Source organism: Taurulus bubalis, assembly GCF_910589615.1.
Source record: "Taurulus bubalis genome assembly, chromosome: 4".
In the NCBI taxonomy this organism is placed as follows: Eukaryota; Metazoa; Chordata; class Actinopteri; order Perciformes; family Cottidae; genus Taurulus; species Taurulus bubalis.
The window spans coordinates 1,837,501-1,853,605 of record NC_136592.1 but is presented as its reverse complement, the minus strand read 5'-3'; the positions used below and the strand labels follow the sequence as shown (position 1 = coordinate 1,853,605).

General features: G+C 46.0%; 1 protein-coding gene across 1 annotated transcript in view; it reads right to left on the bottom strand.

The window, feature by feature from the left end:
- efl1 (elongation factor like GTPase 1) overlaps positions 1-16,105 on the bottom strand; it is a gene marked incomplete at its 5' end in the record, with an annotated part of 41,736 nt that overhangs the window by 6,641 nt on the left and 18,990 nt on the right. Inside the window, 5 exons of the mRNA XM_079216614.1 lie at positions 160-364; positions 1,261-1,366; positions 1,583-1,712; positions 5,186-5,333; positions 7,000-7,131. Coding sequence (XP_079072740.1) covers positions 160-364; positions 1,261-1,366; positions 1,583-1,712; positions 5,186-5,333; positions 7,000-7,131 — 721 coding nt within the window. The remainder of the gene's footprint in view (positions 1-159; positions 365-1,260; positions 1,367-1,582; positions 1,713-5,185; positions 5,334-6,999; positions 7,132-16,105) is intronic.

Below are 16,105 nucleotides of genomic sequence, written 5' to 3'. Positions count from 1 at the left end.
GAATCCCTGGACAACTTCTAACTCAAACCTAATTCAATATGTATAAAGACAGAGCAGATGAGGAATAAAGGCCTATGGGTAAAGGTTCTGATAGTCAGTAGAACGTTCTGTTCCCCTGACTCATGTCCGTGTGAACCACGCTGCTAAAGCCAGTCAGACCTGCGAGGCCCGAAGGCCCAGAGCCGCTCCACAGCGTTCCTCCACTTCCTCCCCTGCAGCAGACTCTCCAGCTGGGCCTTGAGTCCAGCGATGGCCTCCAGGGTCCTGTGGCTGATGTCCAGACTCTTGCCCTCCCTAAGGGACATGTTGATCTGCTCCAGGGTCCGGATCAGCTCCGCGCTCCTCTCCAACAGACTGGTCACCTCTGGCGAGTGGCAAGGGTTCGTAGAATAGTCAAAAGACGACACTTTGCACCTCCGTCGCGTCATGGTCTTCATTACAGTTTCAATCCTTTCAGAAAGTCTGTTTCTACAAATCACTGCAAGCTGCTTTTCTATCCAAACACCAGTTAGGCTGTCTAAGGTACCACCTGTCCATCAGGACTAGCTAACATTCACACTGATGGGAGGAGCTACCATGAAGGTACCACCTGTCCATCAGGACTAGCTAACATTCACACTGATGGGAGGAGCTACCATGAAGGTACCACCTGTCCATCAGGACTAGCTAACATTCACACTGATGGGAGGAGCTACCATGAAGGTACCACCTGTCCATCAGGACTAGCTAACATTCATACACAGCTACAGGAGCAATTTGGGGTTAAGTGTCTTGCACATGGACTAGCAGGGGATCGAACCGCCAATCCTCTGATTGAAGGACGGCCTGCTCTCAGACACCCTCACTACTCTCGTTTACACACAAAAGCTCTTTTCTTGGTAAACATCTGTGCTGAATGAGACAAGCAGCTGATGTTTTCTTCATTCTTTATAAATACATTCATTTTATTAACATTTGTTTCCAGTGAACTGTTAATGACTTTAAATAGCGACTTCACTGTTGTGAACATAACTGTTGCTGCTCTAGGAACAATATTTCAATACATTTTAAATACAAATTCTGATCCGATTCTGAATTATAGTTTTTTTAAAAGAAAATATTGTCTCATGAAGAAAAGCAGAGCCTGTAGTGATAATAAACTCCTAAAGATGACTAACTGAAGGTAGATGTTGAGCCTCCCTCTCTCCATGTGTGAAACACGTCTAGCTCCAGTCCTGACGACAACAGGACCGTGAGCTGAACCCTTCAGCCAGCTCTCACCTTGTGGCAGCGGCATGGCTCGGATGCTCACCGTGGCCAGTCTGTTGGGGGTGGTGAGGGTCACCAGACCCCCGGGGTCCACATACAGGGTGTCCGACCAACGGCCCTGAGAGACACACACACACACACACACACACACACACACACACACACACACACACACACACACACACACACACACACAGTTACGCCTTGCTTCACAGCTCTTCTAACTGCACACTATCCCACCATGGCCAAGGTCAGCACACACACACACCAGTAAAAATGATCAAATAAAACTTTCAGATAGATGGGTGGATACACCACAGGGCGGTGGACTGACCTGGTGAACGATGGCTACTTTCTGCTGCTTGCCCAGGTCTTCATTCACCATGTCCACTTTTGGAGGACGTACCACCGTTTCTCTGAATGGAATGATGGGCTTGGAGGCGCTGATCTCAATTTTAGCAAACCTTCAAAAAGACATGTAAAAAGCCTGTTATTGACACTGATGACGTTTGCTCTCCATTGTCCACCATCAGCTTCATGCCACTTTGATATGGTCAAATAAAATCTTAAATGACTCAAAGTTCTTAAAAAAAATAATCTGCATTTCCCCTAGCGCTCCACCTGTAATACCACCGCGCCTCACTAGAGGGGCGCACCCCACAGTTTGAGAAATACCGCTTTAACACTACATGTCATCATTCAGCCACTATACCTTTACAAAAGTGGCGGGCCGTGGATTTTTTACCTGGGCCTTCAGAAGCTGTGCAATGAAAAAAATAAGCTAATAGGGAAAAATAATTATAATACATGTAGTGTATTTGTGAAAAACACTTAAATTATAAAATAGCTATAACTTTTAATTATTTAAAAAAAAACAAAAAAATGTAAATGTAAACTTTGTGATTGTGATTAGGCCAGCAGAGAAGGCTTAGCAGGCCCTGACGGCCACCACTGCTCTACCGTGTACCTCCTGTTTATGGAAATAAGGTGTAGCTGTAGAAGCACATATTAGGACATATAATGAGACATCTGAAATAACACAAAATAACAAAACCATCTCACATTTTTAAACAATCCAACCCATTCACCACAAGTAAACACAAGTGATATCCATAGTTTACAGGGTAGAAGGATCACTGTGATACAAGGGAGTAAACATGCCATTTCATACAGAAACACTACATGCTTTTTCAACTGGGGCAACACATGTTAGAAATAGATCAAATTAGTATATTTACTGTGAAAGGTGTTGTTCGTATTCATGAATCCACAGAGAATTGTCCCAGCAGCTCTACGGAGTAATTGAGTCTCTCTTAGCTCATTGATTTGAACTCGGTTCTAAACATCGTCTTCAGAGCTCTGATGAAGTACAGCTGCCCAGTACGACTCCTATGGGTGCTGAGGTTGCTCTGTCTGCTGGATGTGCACAAAGGCAACTGTTTGCTAGCGTGTTTGCCACATCAATGTTATTAGGTGAGTCGGGGATCTCTTTATTCAAATCTCAAATCAAACCCCACCTCTTCAGAACTGCTTTTCATGTGTGGTTTTAATGTACAGCTCTGTTATGATGCCTTTAACCTTTGTAAAGTGTCTTTGAGTATTTAGAAAAGCGCTACATGAATCAAATGTATTATTATTATTTCCACCTTGTATATACACAGCCCAAAAAGCAGCTTTATTGGACGCCCATATAAATATCCAAATGCTATCCAACACTGTACTCTGACACTTAGGGTTTCAAGAGCCAATCTGCAGGATTATATGGTTTAAAGTACGGTATTAAAATGATTAAAAATACCGGGCCTGCACTGGTTTTAGAAAGCACTGGGGTTGCAGAATATATTGGTTGCCAATATGTTTAAGGCAGATAAATGAGAAAATGTGATGATTGTTGTTGTTCTGACAATAAAACTTCAGCCGTGTCTAATAATGTAAAGCCTTTTTTCAATAGTTAAATGAATAAATACATTATTTTTCAGCTTCCAAAACGGGGGAATGCCAGAAACAACTGAGCCTCATTCTAGTGTGAGCACAAACTAAATACACATCATGAACACAGGGACAGGTTAGGAAGACCAGGGACTACTGTTCCCAAACACTGCCGGCTCTTTGAGTTTGTTTCAACTCTTTCAATTCTATATTCCTGGATGCACTGAATTATCAATCAACTGCACTGCTGCACACAGTTAAACAGGACAGCCTCTGAATACTTTCAACCTGACCCAGTTCTGAAGACGGAGAGAGATAATCCCTCAGAGTGCTGTGACGTCACAGAGCAGCGCTGACCTTATTCTGAGCCCGACACATGCAGGTCAGGCTGCTTGCCAGCGACGACCCAAAGAGTTCAGACGACCAACCGGCCCTGCCGGCCAAGTGTTGGCCAATTCGTCCCATTTTGCTATAATAAAAATGATGAAGTGAGATGAACAGACTAAAAAAAATTCTCTCATTAGATCAAATAAGTTGACAAAAATATCGTATTGTGATAATATCCATCCATCCATCATCAGCCGCTTATCCCGGTCGGGTCGCGGTGGCAGCAGGTCCAGCAGACCGACCCAGGCTTCCCTCTCACCCGCAACATGTTCAGATCATTCTGGGATCCCGAGGCGTTCCAAGTCCAGCTGGGAGATATAATCCCTCCAGCGTGTCCTAGGTCTTCCTCTGGGTTTTTTCCTGATACAAAGCATTGTTTGCAGTACCGATGTTAACTAACCGGTAACCAACAAGAAGATTTCCAACCAATTAATGCCATCAGTTAAATGGATAAAAGAAATATGTATCTCAAATTAAGCTGAGCAAAACTCAGAGGAGTGGCTGGTCCCTTAAAAAGGAGAATAGTTGGTCCGCTTGAAGTAAAAAAAATAATTCTCCATAGGGATATTCTTCAAAATAGGAAAAACCTTTGATAAAATGTAAAGGAGATTACTCAAAACCCCACGACCCGTCTACAACATCACTTCCACTTCCCTCCTGCAGTCCCCAGTTCCCTCCTCTACATCTCCTACCCTCCACCCACCAGAGGACATGTCTCTCAATTTGCTGATGACTTCTGTATCTGAACCCACTCTAAATCAATTCCACTGGCTGCCAAAAAACTCAATATTTTAAGATCAATAGTCCAACATACGGAGAATTAAGCTCAACCTCATCACAACTCTGCTCATCCCAACTCAAAGCCATGAGCCACTTCTCCCTCCACCCTGACCTAGAGTCACATCTCCAACCTGGAGAAACAAGGCAACCACAGACTCACTCAGCGGACCAACACAGGCCATCGGCTGAAAGCACCCTCAAGGTTGACCAAACATACATCAGAGGTCACGAGGAGGGGGCCGGATCATGGAGGGCTTTGAGTGAGAACAAGGACTTTTAGTCTTGATCCGTTGTGGGGCGGGGGGGCAGTGGAGGTTCTGGAGAACAGGAAATAGACTGATGCACAGCGGGGTTTTGCCACTGAGAAGTCATTTTGAGATGCTATTGTAGGAGATTAAAGCCTATTTCAAGAATTCCCAGTTTGTCTTGGAACTGGTTACAATGCACAATGATTTCTCTACACGAAACAATAATTTGGAATTATTGGGCAATGTATTGCCCAATAAATACAATGTATTGCCCAATAAATACAAGGTTAAAAAAAAATAAAAAATGGACCCACTAGTGAGTTGGTGTCCTCTGAGAAGGCCTGCAGCGTGCACAGATATGTGATGACGATGATTAGATAACAATGGTGCTCAGCCTCTCTCTGAGACTCAGTCTATGAACTCACACTGCATTCAACCTCCACTACCTAATCACATACATGTGCAGCAGCCCAGAAAAGAGAAAGAGACAACGCAGAAGTATGCAGTAGACCTTTACTTTCACACGACTGTGGCACGTTGGTGGACGCACACAGGCAGAGATGGAGACGTTTGGAGATGTCACACTCACTGACCGGTCTCTGAGGTCGTCCAGGCAGCGTTGGAGGTGAACCTCACCAGCAGTGACGAGAACATGTTCTCCCGTTTCCTGAATCAGAACCTCAGCGCAGGGATCTGCCTGGTTCAACAGACGCATCCCACGCACCAGCTTTGGCATCTCACCTATACAAACACATCACCATGTGATTTCAAGCGTCTGAATTAGCAGTTTATTGTACAATTGCAACTACTATCCTGAGAGGATAGTATCTATAACATCTTACATTTGTGAGAAAAAGACTTCTAACTCAAGGAACCTCATCGCTTCAATACACCAAAGCTCCCACGCCTCATCACACGCTGCAGTACATGAGCTGTCCACTGCAAAATACATACATTTAATAAGTATGTATTTATGTACATGAAAGAAAACGCATGCGTATCTTTCTGGACGCATGGCATCACAGCTCCCATGAGAGGGAGGAACTTTTTAACATCAACTCCCTTAAGTTATTGTTCATGGTTAATTCTGCCACAATCTTGGTGAGATTTTGGGGATCCGTTTGGTTTTTAGTTATATGCTATTTAAAAATCTAAAAGTATATATCCTGGGCCTTTACCCGTCATGGTCTCTGCTGTGCCTGTGTGTGCCTGTGCGTGTACAGATATTTAAAATGCTAGATATCTGGAATGCGATGTTCCTGCAAGGCTCTAGACTCACATCTTTGAACAATTCATGCAAAGCGCTTTAACGGATCTGCCTCTGGTCTGGGTCTTTTCTGGGGGAGCTCCCAAATCTAGTGGGAAATCAGGAGGTAAGTCCTGTAGTGTGAACTAGGCATTAGTCATAACATCATTGTTCAGTCAAATTAGCATCAACCATGCTCTTCCCCAAACCTCACTAAGAACCTTCTTATGAAGATGAACTTCATTTTGAAACGGCACTATGCATGTAACTCCGTATATTGACAAGCTGTTCCTCACACGGCTAACTCTGAAGACAGAGGGGAACGTGGAGCGTCATAGTCTGAAGCCAGAGGGGAACGTGGAGCGTCATAGTCTGAAGACAGAGGGGAACGTGGAGCGTCATAGTCTGAAGACAGAGGGGAACGTGGAGCGTCATACTCTGAAGACAGAGGGGAACGTGGAGCGTCATAGTCTGAAGCCAGAGGGGAACGTGGAGCGTCATAGTCTGAAGACAGAGGGGAACGTGGAGCGTCATAGTCTGAAGACAGAGGGGAACGTGGAGCGTCATACTCTGAAGACAGAGGGGAACGTGGAGCGTCATACTCTGAAGACAGAGGGGAACGTGGAGCGTCATAGTCTGAAGACAGAGGGGAACGTGGAGCGTCATACTCTGAAGACAGAGGGGAACGTGGAGCGTCATAGTCTGAAGACAGAGGGGAACGTGGAGCGTCATAGTCTGAAGCCAGAGGGGAACGTGGAGCGTCATAGTCTGAAGCCAGAGGGGAACGTGGAGCGTCATAGTCTGAAGCCAGAGGGGAACGTGGAGCATCATAGTCTGAAGACAGAGGGGAACGTGGAGCGTCATACTGAGGCTTATGGACACTGAGCAGAGTGAGAACCAAATGCACCGCTTCAAATACATTCAATTATTAGTCTGATGCTACATTTCATTTAGCTGACACTTTTATCCAAAGCGACTTACAACTCATTCACACACTATAGGACCAGCTATGGGCGCCATGGACGAGTGGAGTGATGCATGTTATATATTGACGTCACGGAAAAACAATACTTTACTCTCAGAACAAAATGACCCAAAGTCTTTGACAAGAAATATGTAAAGTCTTAAGTTAACTGGGTTTGTGTGGCTCCCAAGACCTACTTGGATGTTTGGGTTCTATGGCAACCCGAACAATGGGTGTGGCCTCAAAGTTGAGCGGGATGAAGGGTGGGCAGGCGGGCGATGTGGACAGGGTGGCTGACTTCAGGACGCTGTCCTCCAGACCTCCGATACCTGAAGAGAGAATGAGAAGAAGACAGCCAGTGAGACCTCCAAGCGTTCTACTCAATGAAAACCAAAGATCTTACGAATGAAAAGAGATTACAATTCAAGTGTAAACATTTTACACACATTACAGTAAATCAGTAAACAGTAAACCCTTGTCATGTAATGGAGTCAGTATCGACCCGACATCCGGATTGGTGCTTCCCTTACCGCCATATCGTGTATTATTCTGCAGCAGCTGTACAACACATCAACTCTGCATGCTGCAACATTCTTGCACAACACATCCAACATACTGCAGAATCAATACCAATTAATGCTACACATCAAACTTTGCAAATTTGCAAACACATACAAACAAATTAATTCACACAACACAATCTAAAGATGTGACGATGTAAAAACATGGTTTAAAGGCAGCAGCCAATCTCTGAACGCAATTACAGTCAATTACAGTCAATTACAGTCAATTCAGCAACTTCAAACAAGACTGAGATGAGGCGACTGGATTGTTTCACAAGTAGCCAGTTGAGCTCTTTTTAAACCAATAAAAAGATGAATCCTCTTCAGACGATAGCCGATCACAGATTACATTTCTGCCAATGGGTCTCTCCACACTGTTGACCTGCATTCAACCAAAGCCTCTTCCAATGCGCTTAGTCAAAACTACTCGGAGAACAAACAAAACCAGAGCGCCAACATCTAGTTGTCCATTTGTGTTTTTAGCCAACAATGTTGAGCTTTAGGCAACAACCCTGCAGTGGATTCTTGACCTTGTGACAAAGTGCAGAACATCGGCAAAAACATTATTTACCTCAGATGTAGAGTAACTAGTACATTATTTACCTCAGATGTAGAGTAACTAGTACATTATTTACCTCTGAGATGTAGAGTAACTAGTACATTGTTTACCTCAGATGTAGAGTAACTAGTACATTATTTACCTCTGAGATGTAGAGTAACTAGTACATTATTTACCTCAGATGTAGAGTAACTAGTACATTATTTACCTCTGAGATGTAGAGTAACTAGTACATTATTTACCTCTGATGTAGAGTAACTAGTACATTATTTACCTCTGAGATGTAGAGTAACTAGTACATTATTTACCTCTGAGATGTAGAGTAACTAGTACATTATTTACCTCAGATGTAGAGTAACTAGTACATTATTTACCTCAGATGTAGAGTAAATAGTATATTATTTACCTCTGAGATGTGAGGTGTAAATAGTACAGTAACTTTTCTCTGGGTGGATAATAAGGCGGACATCAACCCTCCCGTTGTCTTGGGGTCAAAATGACCTGTGTACGAGTATACATGCATGTGTGTTGATGGGTCATTTTGACCCCAAGACAACGGGAGGGACCACATGGTCCATCAAACCTGACTGTTTGAGCATCATGATGTAAACTTTCAGTAGCCTTTGGTCCAGCAGGTCTTCCGGGGGGGGAGGGAACATGCATGGACCTGATAGCATGTCATATAAATGACCAGCTCTTTTACGCTACACAGGAACAACACCTGCATCACTACCTGATCCCTACAGCTGCCCAAACGCCACTGAGCGGGAACCCCTGAGGTTCACCACTGTCCTTTCCTTGGTAATGCTACACTGTGGACAGCAATGGGCAAGAAGAGCGCCAGATGCTGAACATTAGCCGTTAGCATCCAGGGGGCAGCACAGTCCTGCTAAGGCCTCGTGCTTCAGTTGTACCCTCCTCGTGCATCGGACCTGACAAAATTAACCTTTCAAAGATAATCAGCAAAAAAGGCAATGAAACAACGGCATGCTGCTCTGGTGGTAAGAGGTTTGCACTTCTAACATTCACTTTCATTTCCAGGACTCAGGTTTGACTCAGCTTTCATTTCTCTCAGCTCAAACAACATAGTGATCACAAGGGGCTGATCAATATTAAGCACCCAATTTCCAAACCCACTGGGTTTAGGCCACAGATGGAAAGACTTATGTCCATCTTTGTTTCAGATATAGATACACTACACTGGTGTTGTGTCCAGGGCATGAACACAGACAGACGCAGGACCGCGTTGGCCGCCTTCTAAGTAGCTTGACCCTGTAATTACCCAAAGGTGACTCGATCCTGGAGGCCTTCCAAGCCAAAAAAGAACAATAAAACTGAAATAAACTCAAAGAACCCGGCTCAGCCCACAACCTCTGCTGCAGACAGTCCATGAAAAGGATCGCAGCAGAGCTTAAGCATGGAGACTCTCAGCAGGTCAGAACAAAGCATCCTTTGAATTGGTTTCATTAGAAACAAACACACACACACACACACACACACACCTGGCTGACTGAGACAGAGCATATGACCAGAGGCAGATGTGTTCGCACTCTTGCACTAAAGGAAGGTATCAATCAGGGAGACGTCCTGTTGGAGGGACGTGACAGGGAGACGTCCTGCTGGAGGGACGAGACAGGGAGGTGTCCTGTTGGAGGGACGAGACAGGGAGGTGTCCTGTTGGAGGGACGAGACAGGGAGACGTCCTGTTGGAGGGACGAGACAGGGAGACGTCCTGTTGGAGGGACGAGACAGAGAGGTGTCCTGCTGGAGGGACGAGACAGGGAGACGTCCTGTTGGAGGGACGACACAGGGAGGTGTCCTGTTGGAGGGACGAGACAGGGAGGTGTCCTGCTGGAGGGACGAGACAGGGAGGTGTCCTGTTGGAGGGACGAGACAGGGAGACGTCCTGTTGGAGGGACGTGACAGGGAGGTGTCCTGCTGGAGGGACGAGACAGGGAGGTGTCCTGCTGGAGGGACGAGACAGGGAGGTGTCCTGTTGGAGGGACGAGACAGGGAGACGTCCTGCTGGAGGGACGTGACAGGGAGACGTCCTGTTGGAGGGACGTGACAGGGAGACGTCCTGATGGAGGGACGAGACAGGGAGGTGTCCTGTTGGAGGGACGAGACAGGGAGACGTCCTGCTGGAGGGACGTGACAGGGAGACGTCCTGTTGGAGGGACGTGACAGGGAGACGTCCTGCTGGAGGGACATGACAGGGAGGTGTCCTGCTGGAGGGACATGACAGGGAGGTGTCCTGTTGGAGGGACGTGACAGGGAGGTGTCCTGCTGGAGGGACGTGACAGGGAGGTGTCCTGCTGGAGGGACGTGACAGGGAGGTGTCCTGCTGGAGGGACGAGACAGGGAGGTGTCCTGCTGGAGGGACGTGACAGGGAGGTGTCCTGCTGGAGGGACGAGACAGGGAGGTGTCCTGCTGGAGGGACGTGACAGGGAGGTGTCCTGCTGGAGGGACGAGACAGGGAGGTGTCCTGCTGGAGAGACGAGACAGGGAGGTGTCCTGCTGGAGGGACGTGACAGGGAGGTGTCCTGCTGGAGGGACGAGACAGGGAGGTGTCCTGCTGGAGGGACGTGACAGGGAGACGTCCTGCTGGAGGGACGAGACAGGGAGACGTCCTGCTGGAGGGACGAGACAGGGAGGTGTCCTGCTGGAGGGACGAGACAGGGAGACGTCCTGCTGGAGGGACGTGACAGGGAGACGTCCTGCTGGAGGGACGTGACAGGGAGACGTCCTGCTGGAGGGACGTGACAGGGAGACGTCCTGTTGGAGGGACGAGACAGGGAGGTGTCCTGTTGGAGGGACGAGACAGGGAGACGTCCTGCTGGAGGGACGAGACAGGGAGGTGTCCTGCTGGAGGGACGAGACAGGGAGGTGTCCTGCTGGAGGGACGAGACAGGGAGGTGTCCTGCTGGAGGGACGAGACAGGGAGGTGTCCTGCTGGAGGTACGAGACAGGGAGGTGTCCTGCTGGAGGGACGAGACAGGGAGGTGTCCTGCTGGAGGGACGAGACAGGGAGGTGTCCTGCTGGAGGGACGTGACAGCGCTCGCTCTTTCCACAAGCTTCCATCTTATTAGTGCTCAATACTTTGACATTGCTTTGCCTTCATAGTCTGACTGTCATTCTCAGGAAGCGTCACAGAGCCAGACGTATGGGATGAATTAGGTTCTTCTGTTTGGAGAAGCGCTGCAGCAGTGGAAAACAGCAATAAATACGATGTGGGGCTGGAAATCGTTAAATGTTCTGTGTGAATCGTGTTTTATTAAGTACAAGGCCAGAGCTTTGGAAATCCATTCCTCTTTTACTTACCATGGAATTTCCCTTGGACTGGAAAGTCCCATTTAAGCTTTAGACAGCCAAGTAAAAGAGTGTGTGTGTGTGTGTGTGTGTGTGTGTGTGTGTGTGTGTGTGTGTGTGTACATTTGAGTGAGTGTGAGAGCTGAAGTGCACGTAGCCAGGATATGAGCATATCGTGAATGCATCAGTCGTACCGAGGGAGCTGTCCAGATTATTATATTCCCACTGCTGGGCGAATGGCCACTAGAGGGTAGTAGTCAGAGGAGCCACCACTAGGGGGCAGTAGTCAGAGAGGCGCCACCACTCGGGGGCAGTAGTCAGAGAGGCGCCACCACTAGGGGGCAGTAGTCAGAGAGGCGCCACCACTAGGGGGCAGTAGTCAGAGATGTGCCACCACTAGGGGGCAGTAGTCAGAGATGTGCCACCACTAGAGGGCAGTAGTCAGAGAGGTGCCACCACTAGGGGGCAGTAGTCAGAGCGGCGCCACCACTAGGGGGCAGTAGTCAGAGCGGTGCCACCACTAGAGGGCAGTAGTCAGAGATGTGCCACCACTAGAGGGCAGTAGTCAGAGATGTGCCACCACTAGAGGGCAGTAGTCAGAGAGGTGCCACCACTAGGGGGCAGTAGTCAGATTTTATTGCGAAGATCAAAACCTCAGTTTTTCCTCTGTGTCACACTCTAATCTCAGAAACACGATTCACGTCGATGACATTTTGATTTCAAAACGGCAAATTTCGCCGAAAGGTATTACTTAATTTACAAATGGGAAATCCATCATTTATAAACTATGAAAACCCAATCATGAAACGCATAATAGTCAAGCTTATTAATCAAGAATAAAACATTTATAGCTGTTTATGAACTGCATACTAATGCACAGAAACGCCCAAACACAGCAAACAAGGAGTCCATGCAGAGGCCTGACAGCACCACACACCTCGAGAGGGTCACAAGTGATGATGGCGCAAAACATTTGAGGTCATTGTACTATATTATACCTTTAATTTGGTAATCACTTTGACAGTTAAATGACTGTTAAGAAAATCAAACATGTATCAAAGCTTTCCTCGGATGGCTCCTTACACAGGTGTGTAATGCACAATGCAGAGAGGACGCTTATTCATCTTCAGCATGAACTAAATCATCAGGTCAAATGCATGACTACAATAGTAAAATAGAGTAAAATACAACTTTTACTAATCAATTAGTATATACGCTTATATTTTTCATTTCAGACAAGTAAGTTCGGGCAAGTAGCTGAGGTATTTTACTTGCCCAATAGCCAGAGGACAAATGGCATAAAAAGCTCTATGCCTTTTCAGGACTTTGTCTTTGTGCATACACACAACTTCAGTGGAGAATCTACACTGTTTTCTGCACCGGGCCCCTTGTATGGAAAAAGCTACTAACATCTAGGGTTTGCTAATCACATGGATTTCTACCGTGTGGGGACATTTGAGACTGAGAACACGAGTTAAACCACTAATGGAAAAAAAGGGGCTGAGGATGAGATCCTTCCATTTAACTGGAGCAAGTTCCAGCCGACAAGTTTTCAAAAAGGGTAAAAACAGGTTTACGTTCCAACCAGGCCATAAAACAGTCCCAGCATCAACTGCTTCTTAAACCATGATTAACTCACGCAATGCAGCTGCTCTAATTAATGCCGCAGGACATATGCTCAGGTTGTTTTCGGCATGCATGAATACATATGCAATGTTCTGATTCAGAACTTCCACCATGTTTCTGTAGATGAGCACAGTGTTAGGGGAGTGCATTGATACTTGAGTTACATTTCCCTGTGACGATTGGGTAAATAGAGGTTTCCAAATTATGTCAAAAAAAAGGAGTTCCAACCCGAATTAAAACCGGATATATTTTCTTAGAAATGACTGAGCTGTGATTCTTCCAGCATAGAGGAGGGAGAGGGCAGGTAACCAGCTGCCGGTGTGTTCTTCAGGGCAGCATCTCGTCTCGAGGGACCAACCGATCTGATGCTGGTCTGTCTCGTGTACCTCCTACTGTAGGTGAGAAGGAACTCTTTGGCGTCTGCTAAAGAGAAAGAAGGAACCCTTCAGTGTCTGCTAAAGACACAGAAGGAACCCTTTAGCGTCTGCTAAAGACACAGAAGGAACCCTTTAGCGTCTGCTAAAGACACAGAAGGAACCCTTTAGCGTCTGCTAAAGACACAGAAGGAACCCTTTAGCGTCTGCTAAAGACACAGAAGGAACCCTTTAGCGTCTGCTAAAGACACAGAAGGAACCCTTTAGCGTCTGCTAAAGACACAGAAGGAACCCTTTAGCGTCTGCTAAAGACACAGAAGGAACCCTTTAGCGTCTGCTAAAGACACAGAAGGAACCCTTTAGCGTCTGCTAAAGACACAGAAGGAACCCTTTAGCGTCTGCTAAAGACACAGAAGGAACTCTTTGGCGTCTGCTAAAGACACAGAAGGAACCCTTTGGCGTCTGCTAAAGACACAGAAGGAACCCTTTGGCGTCTGCTAAAGACACAGAAGGAACTCTTTGGCGTCTGCTAAAGACACAGAAGGAACTCTTTGGCGTCTGCTAAAGACACAGAAGGAACTCTTTGGCGTCTGCTAAAGACACAGAAGGAACCCTTTGGCGTCTGCTAAAGAGAAAGAAGGAACCCTTTGGCGTCTGCTAAAGAGAAAGAAGGAACCCTTTGGCGTCCGTATGAGACTCATAAGGAACAAACAGGACTTTCAACCAAGAGACCGGTATTCATGTCCTGTGTGAAAGCAACAACTTGTCACATGTGTCCCGTACGTGTTTTAAGTTTCATTTCAACTTTAGACAGAAGTAATTTAAACCAGCCTAAAGCCTCAGTATGTGATGAGTTGGGATGAGAATGTGTTGATAGAAAAAGGCAAAATCTAGAACAGGTTTTTAGAAGTTTAGTTAAAATAGTTTGTTTGACAAGGTCTTACCTCAAGGTCCATTAACTTACTTCTGGACAGTTTATCCTTGATATAATTCAAGCTCAACTTTCAAGCCAACAAGGACGGCCCCAAAAGTGTTCAGAGTGGTAGAAAGTTTGACATCTATAGTTAAACTCAGTGGACTGGACTCTTTTGTATTACTGCCATTTCTGCATGGGTTAGACAATTGTTTGTTGAAAATGCATTTCCATTTCTCCCCCTGCTACCAGTCTCTATGCTAAGATAGACCAAACCCATGTTGACGCTACAGTATCTTTGCTCGACATGAACAAAGTGGGTTTGTGAAAGGGAATCCCTGGTCCAATGGTCTCTAGCATAACCGTAAAAGTAAAGAAATGTCTAACAGCACAGAGATGAAATTTATATCAATCATCTGCCCATAAGTGAAACAGTAAAACAATAATCTAACATTCAGAGGTTGTGTTACTGTAAAAACCAAAGCAACTCGGCTAAAAAATCTCCAAAAACAAGCATCAACTTTAACACAACTCTCCAAGTCATTGTTCATGACGAGACCTGCGCTGCACTGACATGAACCCAGCTGGCCTCTGCCGTCACCCCTGTGTGGTTGACATCAGTAAAATCATTCAGTCAATGTTCTGCTAAAGATCTAGGTCACTAGTCACCGCTGGCAGCAGAGACAGAGGCTAATGCAAAACAAATGTTTTCATCAATGTTGAATCAGCATCATTCTTTCTCCTCCTCTCTCCTCCCAGAGGACTGACTTGGAAGACTGGGGCTGAGTCTCCTCAGACAGCTGCTTCCCATTAGGCCCTGCTGGAGAGTTTGATGTTGCCCACGTCTTTAGCCCCAGTGAAACTGCTCACCATCAAGCCGGCTGTGTGCTCTTCCTCAGCTGCAATCACGGATAAATCCTGAAGCTGGCTAGGTGTATGCTACTAATGAAAACCAGTGAGACTCAAACAAACAACAAACAAAGGTAGTCTGAGAGCTTTGGGGAAATACTACACCAAACTGTTCAAAGATCTGCCAATTAATGGTTTCTTTTTGATTGGAAAAGGTAGATGAATTGAAATGGAGCGATAAGCCAAGAGAAGAGCGAGACATTAACACACATCTGTTCTACAGGCTCTGAGCTTTTAAAGGCGGTTCTTACTGCTCTGCTGCCATCTGTAGTTTAGTTTCAGAGAGATGTGTGCTGCAAATACACTGCATGGCCAGAGGTATGTGGACACTTGAATATCACACTCGGATGTGGTCGAGTTGAACATGTCATTCCAAAACCACGAGTGTTGCTGTGAGAGCGTCGGTGAGGTCACGCTGATGGGGCCGTTCCAGTTCTTCCCAAAGGTGTTGCAGAACTACATTTCAGCTTTCATGTTGAAACAGGAAATTGCTTTTCCCAAAATGGGGATGAAAGATTAAAATGAGACTGAAACTAAACAAGTATCCTCTGATATCAAAACCGGTGAGTTTAGATATGTAAAATATATACAGTCAGGGCCATATTTGGACTTAAATACCTAAGATGCAACTTAAACTAATATGCTGTCATCAAAACCGTGACTTGACTGGAACTAAAAGAAGTAACCCAACACTCCTGCAGGAACCCTCTGTATGCTCTCTTGCTTCCAGTGGATTCCTCTCGGCTGGATATCTGTCACTCGCTCGTCTCTACAACCCTTTTCCTCCTTATCTTCGGCACGTCTTTGGCTGAAACCGTCACAAGCAGATTACTGTTACTTCAACTTCAACTAATATGTAAAACCCCATCTTCCAAACTTCTTAACCAACAACAGAGAACATATAACTCTTCAGAAAGCAAAAGGCTGCATGTGACCATTTCCCTTAAGCGTTCTTCCTTTTTAAAGGAACAGTTGGTTTTAAATGCATACCAGACTTCCACTTAATACTAGTGCTGCACAATGCTAAGGCTGTGCGGAGTTTAGCATG